General features: G+C 53.4%; 1 protein-coding gene across 2 annotated transcripts in view; it reads left to right on the top strand.

Annotated features, from left to right (window-relative positions):
* Positions 1-7,525, top strand: part of ARHGEF17 (Rho guanine nucleotide exchange factor 17) — a 58,870-nt gene extending 51,345 nt beyond the window's left edge. The window contains exons 11-21 of one of the 2 annotated variants that reach the window (XM_058687842.1): positions 47-260; positions 787-860; positions 1,456-1,655; positions 1,815-1,957; positions 2,640-2,889; positions 3,196-3,282; positions 3,599-3,666; positions 3,943-4,091; positions 4,538-4,712; positions 4,827-5,096; positions 5,998-7,525. In XM_058687842.1, coding sequence (XP_058543825.1) covers positions 47-260; positions 787-860; positions 1,456-1,655; positions 1,815-1,957; positions 2,640-2,889; positions 3,196-3,282; positions 3,599-3,666; positions 3,943-4,091; positions 4,538-4,712; positions 4,827-5,096; positions 5,998-6,194 — 1,827 coding nt within the window. In that variant the 3' untranslated portion in view covers positions 6,195-7,525. Of the gene's footprint in view, positions 1-46; positions 261-786; positions 861-1,455; positions 1,656-1,814; positions 2,114-2,639; positions 2,890-3,195; positions 3,283-3,598; positions 3,667-3,942; positions 4,092-4,537; positions 4,713-4,826; positions 5,097-5,997 lie in introns of both variants that reach the window. The other variant, XM_058687841.1, reaches the window with a different exon arrangement.
* The last annotated feature ends 4,816 nt before the right edge of the window (positions 7,526-12,341 follow it).

Below are 12,341 nucleotides of genomic sequence, written 5' to 3'. Positions count from 1 at the left end.
CTGTGGGGAGATGTCAGGGCCTGAGGCCTGGGTCCCCTCCCGGCAGAGCCTGGACGAAGCGCTGCGGGACCTTTCAGCTGCCATGCACCGGGACCTGTCAGAGAAGCAGGCGCTGTGCTACGCGCTTTCCTTCCCCCCTACCAAGCTGGAGCTGTGTACCACGAGGCCTGAGGGCACTGACTCCTTCATCTTCGAGTTCCCCCACCCTGATGCCCGCCTCGGCTTTGAGCAGGCGTTTGATGAAGCCAAGAGGAAGCTGGGTAAGCCAGGCCCATGCTGGCGTCCTCCTTCCAGCACCCCCAGGCAGTGGGCAGTACCTTGCAGCGGTCTGTGAGATCAGGAGCCAGAAGTCCCAAGACTGCTGTGTTCTGTGCTTCAGTGCCTGCTGGTGGGAGGGTGGACTGAGACTCCTACAGAGAAATGTGGGACTTTTCCAGGGCCTCCTCGGCAGGGAGGGAATTCCATGGATAGGGTGAGCTTAGGGTGGGGTGCTACTGTGGGAGTGGATGCCAGGACCCCTCTTTCTGCGCCCCACATACATACACTCTGAGCAGGCCTAGATCGGGGAAAGCTATTCATCAGGGTCCATGTCTTAGAAGATCCTTAGGGACCTCTAGGTCTACCTCCCACATTGTACAGATGGGAAAATTGAGGCCAGGGACAAGCAGGACATATCCTACAGCCCCCTCATTCTCCCTTGAGAGACCCCGAGGAGCAGGGGAGGAAGGGAAATGAGCAAAAGTGAGGTGGATGCTAAGCAGTGTCTTTTTGTTCATCTCCCTACAGCATCCAGCAAAAGCTGTCTAGACCCTGAGTTCCTGAAGGCCATCCCCATCATGAAAACCCGCAGTGGCATGCAGGTACGTGTATGTGCCTGGGTCATGTGGGTGCACGTATTCAAAGCCAGCACATGTTCATGTGTTTTTGTTTTGTGTACAACGTTATGTACATGCCTTGAACATTGTGGTTGCCCTCTGTGTCTTGGAGCCTACAACTCTGCACATGCATGTGAATACTGTATATGTGTCACACGCATATGGGTATGGCCATGCATGTCTATATGTGTGCATGGGGACAAAGGCTATGTGATTAGCATGAAGCTGTCTAATTTATGTGCTTGTATGAGTTTGCCTACCTATGGACAGAGGTTACTATTTTTCACATTTGTTACCCACATAGATATGTGAGCATATTTGGGGTTTATATGTGCATGGATGTATGTGTATATGAATGGATGATACTTCTATCACACAGGCATACGTGCATTTGATGTGTAGAATATCACATGTGTTTGTGTGTGTGTGTGTGTGTGTGTGTGCATGTGTACTCAGAGGGGTGTACTGGGAATTCACGCACACCCACGCAGGGCCACCTCCCTCTGTTCTGCTGGTCAGTCTGGAAAGTTGGCAATAATTCCTTCATTCACCTTCCCCTGTCCATTGGTGTCTTCTGCAGTTCTCGTGTGCAGCTCCGACCCTGAGCAGCTGTCCCGAGCCCATGCCCGAAGTGTGGGTGTGCAACAGCGATGGCTACGTGGGCCAGGTATGCCTGCTGAGCCTGCGTGCTGAGCCCGACGTGGAGGCTTGCATCGCCGTCTGCTCCGCCCGCATCCTCTGCATTGGGGCGGTGCCCGGCCTGCAGCGCCGCAGCCACAGGTGAGGCCTGGGGTGTGCGTGGGCCAGCAGGCCAGAGTCCCTGTCCTTTACCCCTACGTGGCTGCAGGTGTGGATGGGGTTGGGCCTAGTGGGCTTGTGGACCAGTGGGGCAGGGCCTTGGCTCCTGGAGGCTCTCATCCCCGATCCTACATCTCACAGGGACCAGCCTGCCTCACTGAGGAGTCCCCCAGAGACGGCACTGGAGACCCCCGGTCCAGAACTGGACATTGAGGCTGCGGACGAAGAAGCAGCGACGCTGGCAGAGCCAGGGCCCCAGCCCTGCCTGCACATCTCCATTGCAGGTTCGGGGCTGGAGATGGCACCAGGCCCCGCCGAAGGGGACACTCGCCCAGAATTGGTGCCCTTTGACAGCGACTCTGATGATGAGTCTTCGCCCAGCCCCTCGGGAACCCTGCAGAGCCAAGCCAGCCGGTCCACTATCTCCTCTAGCTTTGGCAGTGAGTGCCCAGTTTGGGGCTGTCAGGCAGGGTGGACTGCGCAGAGGAGGGGGCAGCACAGCAGGTACTGATGGGTGAGGAGGGACCAGCATAGGCAAAAGCATGGATTCAAGTCTCAGGAGGTCAGCATGCAGAGCAGTGGGAGCCAGTGAGGTGGGCGGGGGCTGTGATACCAAAGACCCAAGGGCAGTAGGACAGTCAGGCCAGATCCTACACATCATGAAATGCTTGGTCAAGTAGGGAAGATGGAGTAGGGAGTAGAATGGCCGATCCCCCTGTCCACGATGTGCTGGTGGATTGGAGTGGGACAGCTTAGGACTAGCAGCCTGTAGCACTAGACTGTCCGTGAGCAGAATGACAAGGCCTGAGCTATGCAGAGGCTGCCGGGACAGGAGAACAGCTATGGAAGGCCCTCAAGAGGGACATGGCCAGAAGGGATGCACTGAGGGGAGATGGAGATCTAGAAAGATACCAGGTTTGGGCCTGGCAGAGGTGGAATGGAGGCAGAGACCTTTGTCTCCCTCAGATGAGGAGACCCCAAGCTCCAAGGAGGCCACGGCAGAGACGACCAGTTCAGAGGAAGAGCAGGAGCCTGGCTTCCTGCCACTGTCTGGCTCCTTTGGACCTGGCGGTCCCTGCAGTACCAGCCCAATGGATGGGAGAGCCCTTCGCCGCTCCAGCCGTGGCTCCTTTACCCGGGGCAGCCTTGAGGACCTGCTGAGCGTTGACCCTGAGGCCTACCAGAGCTCTGTGTGGCTGGGCACTGAGGATGGCTGGTAAGGTCAGGAGAGGGGCTGGGGACACTGAGCTCTGCTTTGGAAATCATATGGTATCCTGAGCTCTCTGCTTTGGAAATCATATGGTATCCTGAAGCAGAAGCAGGAGGGCTTTGGGTCAGACCTCAGGAGTACTGGCAGCCAGGGCTGCCAGTGAGTCTGAGATCCATAGGGAGGCTCTTGGATCTCAGTGCTTTGGGCAGGCACCTGGCAGGAAGGAGATGGTGGTGGAGACAGAGGTGGAGGGATACTTCAGGGGCTGGTGTGTGCAAGCATTTGTCACAGGTGCACACCCCTGATCCACAGTGTCCACGTGTACCAGTCCTCCGACAGCATCCGTGATCGCAGGAACAGCATGAAGCTTCAGCATGCGGCCTCTGTGACCTGCATCCTGTAAGGCCCTTGGGTAGTCCTCCTAGTCCAGACCCTTCTACACATGCAGGTTTCCTGCTGTTCACCCAGGTCTCCCTACTCGACTGGCCCCTCCTTTCTGTGGAGGCTGGAGGCCAGGGGCTTGGCCCTAGGCTAGCTGTGCCTTTCATATACTCTTTGACTATGAGCCAATCCTACCCCTTCCTAGCCTCAGGCTTCCCTGCCTGGAGGGGTGGTCTCTCGGGAACCATAGCCATTCTGTCTATGATGCTTTGGCCCAAGGTGACCTCCTCTGGCCTCCTGAAACCCCTGACTCCTCCTTCTTTTCCCTGCCTAGGTATCTGAATAACCAGGTGTTTGTGTCTCTGGCCAATGGAGAACTTGTGGTCTACCAAAGAGAAGCAGGTGGGAACCCTCCCCTCCCCCACCCCCCACGAGCCCCTTGCTGGTGTTGGCACTGTCTTCTGAGCACAGGTGGGGCCTTGGGGCCATGAGTCTGAAGATGTGGCTTTGGGGAACTCTCAGGCCCTCTCTGGGCCTTGGTGTCCTTGTGTATAAATGAGGACACCATTTCATTTCATTTCATTTCATTTCATTTCATTTCATTTCATTTCAGGGTGTGGGGGTAATGCAATAGTGGACTGAATTTACTCTGTTTTCTTTATCCCACTCCCACTCCAGGCCATTTCTGGGACCCCCAGAACTTCAAGTCAGTGACCCTGGGTTCTCAGGGGAGCCCCATCACCAAGATGGTGTCTGTGGGTGGGCGTCTGTGGTGTGGCTGCCAGAACCGAATCCTTGTCCTGAGCCCTGACACACTGCAGCTGGAGGTAGCAGTGGGGAGTGGGGCGGGGGGGTGGGTAGTGGGGACACAGTTGGTGATTTGAGGTGAGCCTGACTCATGAAAGTGAGAGATGAGACCATAGGGGCAATAAGAAAGCCTCCATCTGTCCAGGGAGAGCCCAATGATTGATCTGAAAACCTTTCAAGCTCTAAAATTCTCTGATCATGGAGTCATGGAGTTTCATGGGGAAAGGCAGCTCCATTTGAATTTCTGAGGATTGAGTCGGGGCTTCAGTGAAGCCAAGCTTTGATAGGTTGGTCATCTAGATCAAGGAGGAAGGCTGCCTTTGCTGTCAGTCCAGGTGGCTTTCTGGAGAGGTTTAGTGGCAGCTGTAAGGGATGAGGGGGGCACTGGTGAAGCACAAGGCAGGAAGGGGCAGAGGAGGCAAGCCTGCCGGTCACCCACCTGCACTCTACTTGTCTCCCCAACCAGCACACATTCTATGTGGGGCAGGATTCCAGCCGCAGCGTGGCTTGTATGGTGGACTCCAGCCTGGGTGTGTGGGTGACATTGAAGGGTAGTGCCCACGTGTGTCTCTACCATCCAGACACCTTTGAGCAGCTGGCAGAGGTAGACGTCACACCTCCCGTGCACAGGATGCTGGCAGGTACTGACCTCAGTCCACCACTACCCCTTCCCTTGGAGCCTTTCTGCCCCATCATTGAGGAAGCTGAGCCAGGGCGAGAATTCGGCCTCAGCTCTGGTCTCTCTTGCACCCTAGGCTCGGACGCCATCATCCGGCAGCACAAGGCTGCCTGCCTGAGGATCACAGCGCTGTTGGTGTGTGAAGAGCTGCTGTGGGTGGGCACCAGTGCCGGCGTCGTGCTCACCATGCCCACCTCGCCCAGTACCGTCAGCTGCCCGCGAGCACCCCTTAGCCCCGCTGGCCTAGGCCAGGGACACACCGGCCACGTCCGCTTCTTGGCTGCAGTCCAGCTGCCGGACGGCTTCAACCTGCTCTGCTCAACCCCACCACCTCCCCCAGACACGGGTAGGTTTGTGCATCCTACCAATCCAGGGATCCTGGGATCCTCTTCAGTCTCTTAAGACTCCCCTGTCCTGCCAGAAGAGGCTTAAGAGGGAAGAAGAGTGTAATACAGAGCTGGAAAGGGCATATATGACAGGAAATAGGCTCTAGAAACCCCAAAATAAAACCTCCTAGGATAGGGGTTGTATGTAAAACTCTATCTAGAAGTGTCACGGTAGACAGGGAGTGAACCGTAAGAACTATAACCCAAGAATTAGACTATGGCACCGCAAGGGATGTATATGGCAGGAGATGAAAGAGGACTAGAGATGATGTCTGGGGCAGAAAGTGGAGTCAGGAAGTGATGTGCAGAGCAGGAAATAGAAATGGCACCAGTAAGTAGAACACAAATGGTAGATAAGACAGAAGTGGCCTATGAGAATTAGAAAGTGAAATGTATTAGGAAATGATGTACATCAAGGAGGCTACAATTAGGCAAGTCTTGCTTTGACCGGGCAGGAAACCATATTCCCAAGAGGAAGTGGCAGTGGGAATCGGGAAGCAGGGAAGCCGGGCAGGAGTGGTCTGTGTCCGGAGAAGACCTAAGCTCCCTAGCCGAGAAAGGGCTGTTGGAAGCAGGAAGTGGTATGAGGAGGACAGTGCATGTGCAGTAACTGAGAGAAAGTGGTGTGGCCCTGGGAACCTATGCCGCTCTTGACTAGAAAGTACAGATAGAGGTAAATTGTGTGACTGCCAAGAAGTGGGCATTTCTTTTCAAACAAGAAGTTCTTGGCTAGCAGGAAGTAGGATCCCCTCAGGAAATGTACCTGTCTCTGTTCCTTGTCTTCTGGGGTGCAGGCCTTTAGGGGACAGTACAGCCACCAGTTGCCCCCAGGCTAACGGATCCTCTCCCTCCACTCCCAAGGCCCTGAGAAGCTTCCATCCCTGGAGCACCGGGACTCCCCTCGGCACCGAGGACCTGCCTCAGCCAGGCCTAAAATGCTGGTTATCAGTGGAGGTGACGGCTATGAGGACTTCCGACTCAGCAGTGGGGGTGGTGGCAGCAGCGAGACTGTGGGCCGAGATGATAGCACAAACCACCTCCTCCTATGGAGGGTGTGACCCTGTCCACTGTGGCCCAGGACTTGCCCGCCCACTTGCCCTCAACCTGCTTGCCTCTTCCTAGCCCACGTGCAGACTCTGACTGGGAGTGTCCCACCAGGGGCTCACCTGTGACTGTGTGGGCTCCCTCCTATCCCTGAGGAAGTATTACTGATGGAACACCTGCTGGCCAGTGGGCCAAGGCCTTTCCCAACCCTCTGGCTGCTGCGGTGTTCCCAGTCATGATTGGGGTGGGGTAGGGGGCACGTGGGCTGCCCAGGACCTCTGTCCCTGGAGCTTCTACCAAAGACACAGCCGGGCCTGGACCCCATGGGGCTAGGGAGGGCCATGTGCAATATTTGGAGGGTTTTCTGGGGACAGTGGGAGGGCTGGGGCAGAATCCTTTCCCATGTACAGTATTTATGTTCCTTTTTAGATGTGTACCTTCCCAAGCACTTATTTATGCAATGACCTGGGCAGGGGGTGATTTGAAGAAATAACAGAAGGGTAAAAAACCCTGTATCTGCTTTGGGGGCCACCTAGGACCCTAAGCAAGCCTTCCTGGAAGGACCAATCCCCCCACCATTACATACTTGCACGCATGTGTGCACACACAGACACACACACACACTGCATGTTCAGGGCACTAAAACATTGCCTCTTCACATATACTTTCCACGGCCTTGTCCTGATTGGGCTGCCCTCCGGTATCCAGAGCCAAGGACCAAGTACCCTCAGTCGTCCAGAACAAGATGATGACTGCTGGGGACAGTGACTCCCATCTGGGGGCCTCCCCAGGCCTTGGTATTTCCTAACTTCTTGGCAGTGCCTTTAGTCATTTCCAAATTTGGTAACACTGATGGGGACTTGGGCAAGGCTCTCTCCTGGCCTGAGCAGGGAAGAGGAAAGGGCCCCTGCTCTCCATAAAGTTGCCTCCCCAGCCCCTGTGTCTCATGCACTGGCAGTATGGTCACCTTAGGAGTGTGGGCCTAAGAGCCCCTTCACTCTGACCACTGAGTCCCTCTCTTCACACCCTTCCTGCCAGGGCAGCCCCTCCAGGAAGAATGCCCAGAGCTGAGGGGCTGGACATGGCCTCTTTAACTGGGAACCACTTGAGGGCAGCCTCTTCTCTGCCCCCTGGACTGCAGGAGCCAGTCTGACCCCCAGCCCCCTTGCTTCTTCAGCTACAGCTCCAAAGGTCTGGTTTCAGATGGGGTTTGTTTGGTTCTGTTTTTGTTTGGGGTGCGTGGGTCATTGCGGTCTTAGATTATGTTTCTCTTGCTACCAAACAGTCATGTATTAACTTTCCTCGGATGATGAATTTTAAAGAGTCAATAAATAGAAACACCAAATGATTGCTCCCCATCAGTGGCATAGTGGCCTCCAGCCAGCAACCTCGGGGCTCCCCATCTGATGGGCCTCCCAACACCTGCTCACTTGAGCAGAAGGGAGGGCTTGGAGACCCAGAAGGATGCTGGGATGCGAAGGCTGCCACTTGCTGTGTTATCCTAGGCAAGTCACTGCCCCTGTGGGGGCTATAGTTCTTTCATCAGGAAAACAAGGGCTTATGCCAGTTCACTGCTTTGTAACCAGGGCTACGTGTCAGAATCCCTTACAGGCCACATGTGTAAACAGGAAGTGTGATACATAATTGTCCATGTAAGTATACATTCCCAGGCTCCCTACAGCTTCTCATTCATTGGATCTGGGATGAGGCTTGGGAATCTGAAGCTGACCCAGGCAGTAAGCAAAAAATTAGGCGACCAGGGAGCCTATACAGCTCCTCCAGGAAACGGTGTTCTTTGCAGCAAAGCCTCATGTGAGGCTGGGGATTCTGACAGAAGCTAAGGTGATTTCAGGTTATAGAGCAAGGGTAGAATCCAAGTCTGTCTGATTTCTGGTCCAAAACAGTATGTCATTAAAGTAGACATAAAATGCAGGGGCGCCTGGGTGGCTCAGTCAGTTGAACGTCTGGCTTTGGCTCAGGTCATGATCTCACGGATTGAGAGTTTGAGCCCAGTGTCAGAGTTGCTGCTGTCAGCATGGATCCTGCTTCGGATCCTCTGTCCCCTCTCTCTCTGCCCCTCCTCCACTGGTGCTATCTCGAAAGAAGAAAGAAAAAGAAAGAAAGAAAGAAAGAAAGAAAGAAAGAAAGAAAGAAAGAAAGAAAGAAAGAAAGAAAGAAAAAGGAAAGAAAGAAAAAGAGAGGGAGAGAAAGAAAGAAAGAAAAGAAAAGAAAAGAAAAAAGGAAAGAAAAGGAAAGGAAAGAAAAAGAGAAAAAGAATACAGAGGCCAAACCCATGGGGCCGGCCAGTCCACGCAGGGCAGATCTCTTCCCACCAGGGTACACCCACGGGGCTGAAGATGACAACCACTTGCGAAGGGCAGAGCATGCCCCAGCTCTGCTGAACTCGTTGGAACATTTTCCCACCTAAGTGATTAACACTTTACACATACCATTTGCTGAAGGGGGAATGCAGGTTCATGCTTTGCAAACTGGTATACACATATCTTGGGTCTGCTGGGCCCTCAAGGCCACAGGACACGCATGGAACACCTCCCTGCAGCATCACTTCACTTGGAAGATCTGGGAAGGAGGGGATTATATTAAACACACATATTCCAGGGTAAAAGGCAACGTTTGTGTGGAATTCATGGTGCAACAAAGCTGAAAGAACACAGACTTTGAAGCTGGACAGAAATCTTGACTTTACCACTAACTAGCTATGTGACTTTGAATGACTTGTATCCCCTGTGAGCCTTCATTTCCTCATTTGTAAAATGGGGCCATTAATCCTTTCCCCCACAAAGAAGAGATTTGTTCTGCCCTGAAATAAAAGGGGGGATAGTTAATGGAAAGGGGAACTGGCAGTAAATAGTTTTCAGCACAGTGGCCCACATTTTGGCACTCCATCTCTGGACACTTGGCCTCTTCACCTTGAGACTCTGGTTCCTCCCTTGCTGCCAGATGGCTGCTGTTCTCACTGCTTCACAGCTTCTGTGGCCTTGGGGCCTCTTCACCTCAACATAGGGGTCCTGGTCAGACTTCAGTTCTGGCATTGGATACCCAAGGCCGGATTCCCAGCATGTTCCCAGCTCAAGTACCTTAGTAGGACTGGGCCAGGCCCAGCCCACTGTTACCAAGGAGGCCACATCCCAGGGCATTGGTCAGCCTGTGGACAGGTGTTTATGCCTGAGCCAGTCAGCTGTGGGGAGGGAGGTCCTGGGATGAATAGTTATCAGGCCCCAGGCCCAGGGGAGGGTCCTAGAAGAATTGGCTCCTCAAAAGCAGTAGTTCTCAACCTTGGCTGCACATTATAATCACCTGAGGGGTCCGGCCCATATCCCAAGCCAATTAAGTCAGAATTCTGAGTGTAGGACCCAGGTATCAGTATTTTCCAAGGGAACTGGATTGAAGTCTAATGTTTGTACAAAGAAGTACACAGTTGTTAGTGTGTGGCTTGATGAATTTTCATAATGTAAATACACCCGGATCAAAAAGCCGAGTATTTGTCAGCCTGAAAACTCCCCAAATGTCCCCTCTGAGTCTATCCTCCAAGAGTAACTGTCTTAGGACACCATGTTTTAATTTCGCCAGCTGAGGTGGAGAACCAGTACTTTAAAGGGTATGGCCATGGCTGGCCATTGGGGTCGGAAGAAGTGGGGCTTAGGTTTGGTATGAAGAGAGCACAGCTTGAGGCAAGGCAAGCAGGGGAGGGGGGCCAGCTGGAGTGAGGAGTCCATGGTGTAGGCCCAGCTGGGGGAGAGGAAGAGGTAGGGGAAGCCAGAACGTGAGCTCTATGAAAGGGGACTTCATTTTGGTTTTTTGCTCCATCCCTAGGCTGCCTGCAGTACCTGACACGTAGTAGATGCTCAATAAATATTTGTTGAATTAAATCTGGAGAATTCTGTTAGGGTCTCCTTTTAGGTCTTAAATATCACAAAACAATAACCCCAGCTCCCAGTTATTATTTGCTACAAGTCAGGAGCATGGACCATCTCAATCCTCAGAATGGTCCCGGGAAGTTGGTACCATTATTATTCTCTTTCTTCAGATGAGGAAACTGAGGTTCAGAGAAGTTAAATGCCTTCCTCAAGGTCACCAGTCTGCTAAGTGGTACAGCCTGGATTCACATGCGATCTGTCTGCTCAGGTCTCTGTGGCTCAGGGAAGAGAAGAGGGGAAGTCACATGGAGTGGCTGGAGGACAGGAGAGACAGAGTCTGAGCAGCCAGAGCCACATCCAATTACTCATGAGGTGTCTGGCTCAAGTTCCTTAAACCAGCCCTGGGTGGGGTGTTCTGACCTCAGAGGACAAGAGAGAGCCATCTCTTCTCCAAAGGGATTCTCCAAGTGGTTCCTTGGGCTAGGGACAGAGGGCAGGGTTTAGCTAGACATCTACCTCAGGGGGAAGATGAGGCAAGGAGAGGGATAGGGACTTATTTCAGATCACACAGCAAGGCAGCATTGAGGCTGGGGGGTGGGGTGGGGGTGGAAGCTGGGTGGGTGTAGAGGACAGCCCAGGCAGGAAGGTTTCCTGTGATCAGAACAGTCAGAGAATGACTCTTAGAACCCCTGAAGCACAGAACTAAATTAGCTGGTCTTCAGGGGCCCCGTCATATGCCTTGAACTGGGGCTAGCAATAATCTGCAGGTCCAGAAGACTTGGTGAAGGGACAGCAAATTTGGCTAAGGCCCCGGCTTAGACATTTCGGGTAGAGACTGGGGAGGAGATAGGGGACTCAGATGTCTGCACTCAAATCTCAGCCCTCGCCTCCCTTCACTGTGTGACCCCAGGCAAGTGTCTGCCCTCTCCGGACCCAAATGACCTCTATGAGACCTTCACATATTTTGCATGCCTGCCAAACACCAATTCTCTCTTCTGTCCTCACAGACCTTAAGCCACAGGCCAGGTTGCAGGAAGCAGCAAGGGGAAGTGCTATTTTGGGCCCATTATGGCCAAAGAGGAGTCCTGCCTGGCAAAGGCAAGTGAACAGGCATCCTAAGCTGGATCAGGGATAGATTGCAGGACTGAACTGAGGAGGTGGATATAGAGCAGGTATCAGGGACAAGTAGGGGCAGAGCCCAGATGCCAGGGTGTGGGGACGACACAGGGCAAACACTGAGGATGCAGGAGGAGAGGGAGCAGATAGGGGTTCTGAGCCTGGAAGGGGTTCTTCTTTCTAGAAGAAGCTGGTACCCCTGACAATGGGGTTTCAATAGATCCTCACAACACCCTGGGCTGGGAGCTTGCTCTCAGAGAGGTAAAGTCACTTGCTTAAGTGACACAGTCTGGCAATGGCAGACTGAGACTTGACCTCTTTCTGTGCGACACCAAAACCTAACCCCAGTGGGATTTCAGACCCATGTCAGGGTCTAGACCTAAATTCGGACTGCACCTAGCTCTCAGGCCCAGCAGCCTCAGCTCAGCGTCTGCCCTGCCCCAGGCTGAGCCCCACCCACCCTGGCCTCCTAGCCTCAGTTCCTCCTTAGACCTCCCCATGGAGCTAAGGCACAGACATAGGGGGGAAGCCTGCCCTTAGAGGGGTAGGACTTGGCCAGTTGGGGATTAGCCAAGTGCAGAGCATTGAAATTTTTAAAAAAGATTTTTTTTAATTTTTAAGTAATTTCTATAACCAGTGTGGGGCTCCAGTTTACAACCCAGAGATCAAGAGTCACATGTTCCACTGACTGAGCCAGCCAGGCACCCCTAGAGCACTGAAATTTAAGTCGGAGCCCCCAGCATTCCTCCTCCTTTGTATTTCCATGTTAAAATTCCAGTGCAGCCAGCAGAGGGCGCTACCACTTCTGGTCCGCAACCCAGAGACTGACATCTGCTCAGGGTCCTTGCAAACAACTGCATCCCATGCCTCTGATCCTTTGGGACAGGGTCCCCACTGCAGGCAGGGCCTCAGTGGGACATGGAGCTCATGACTGTGCCTCTAGAGCACCATCGCAGCTCATCCTGGTTTACTGGAGCATGTGCTGTGCCACCTAAGATGAGGTGCTGGCTTTCTCTGGGCTCACTTCCTCAGCTGCACCATAACAGGTTCAAATGAGATGGTCTCTGAGGTCCCTAAGTGCAGGGATTGTAATGCTAAGATTTCGCAGGTTCATGTGAGATGCCAGGAGTTTTAAAAGCCTGTGATTGTGAGAGTCCTTTGTTCTCA

This window comes from Neofelis nebulosa, chromosome 10 (assembly GCF_028018385.1).
Source record: "Neofelis nebulosa isolate mNeoNeb1 chromosome 10, mNeoNeb1.pri, whole genome shotgun sequence".
In the NCBI taxonomy this organism is placed as follows: domain Eukaryota; kingdom Metazoa; phylum Chordata; class Mammalia; order Carnivora; family Felidae; genus Neofelis; species Neofelis nebulosa.
Note: the sequence above shows the minus strand (reverse complement) of the source record. Positions and strands in the feature narration are given on the sequence as shown.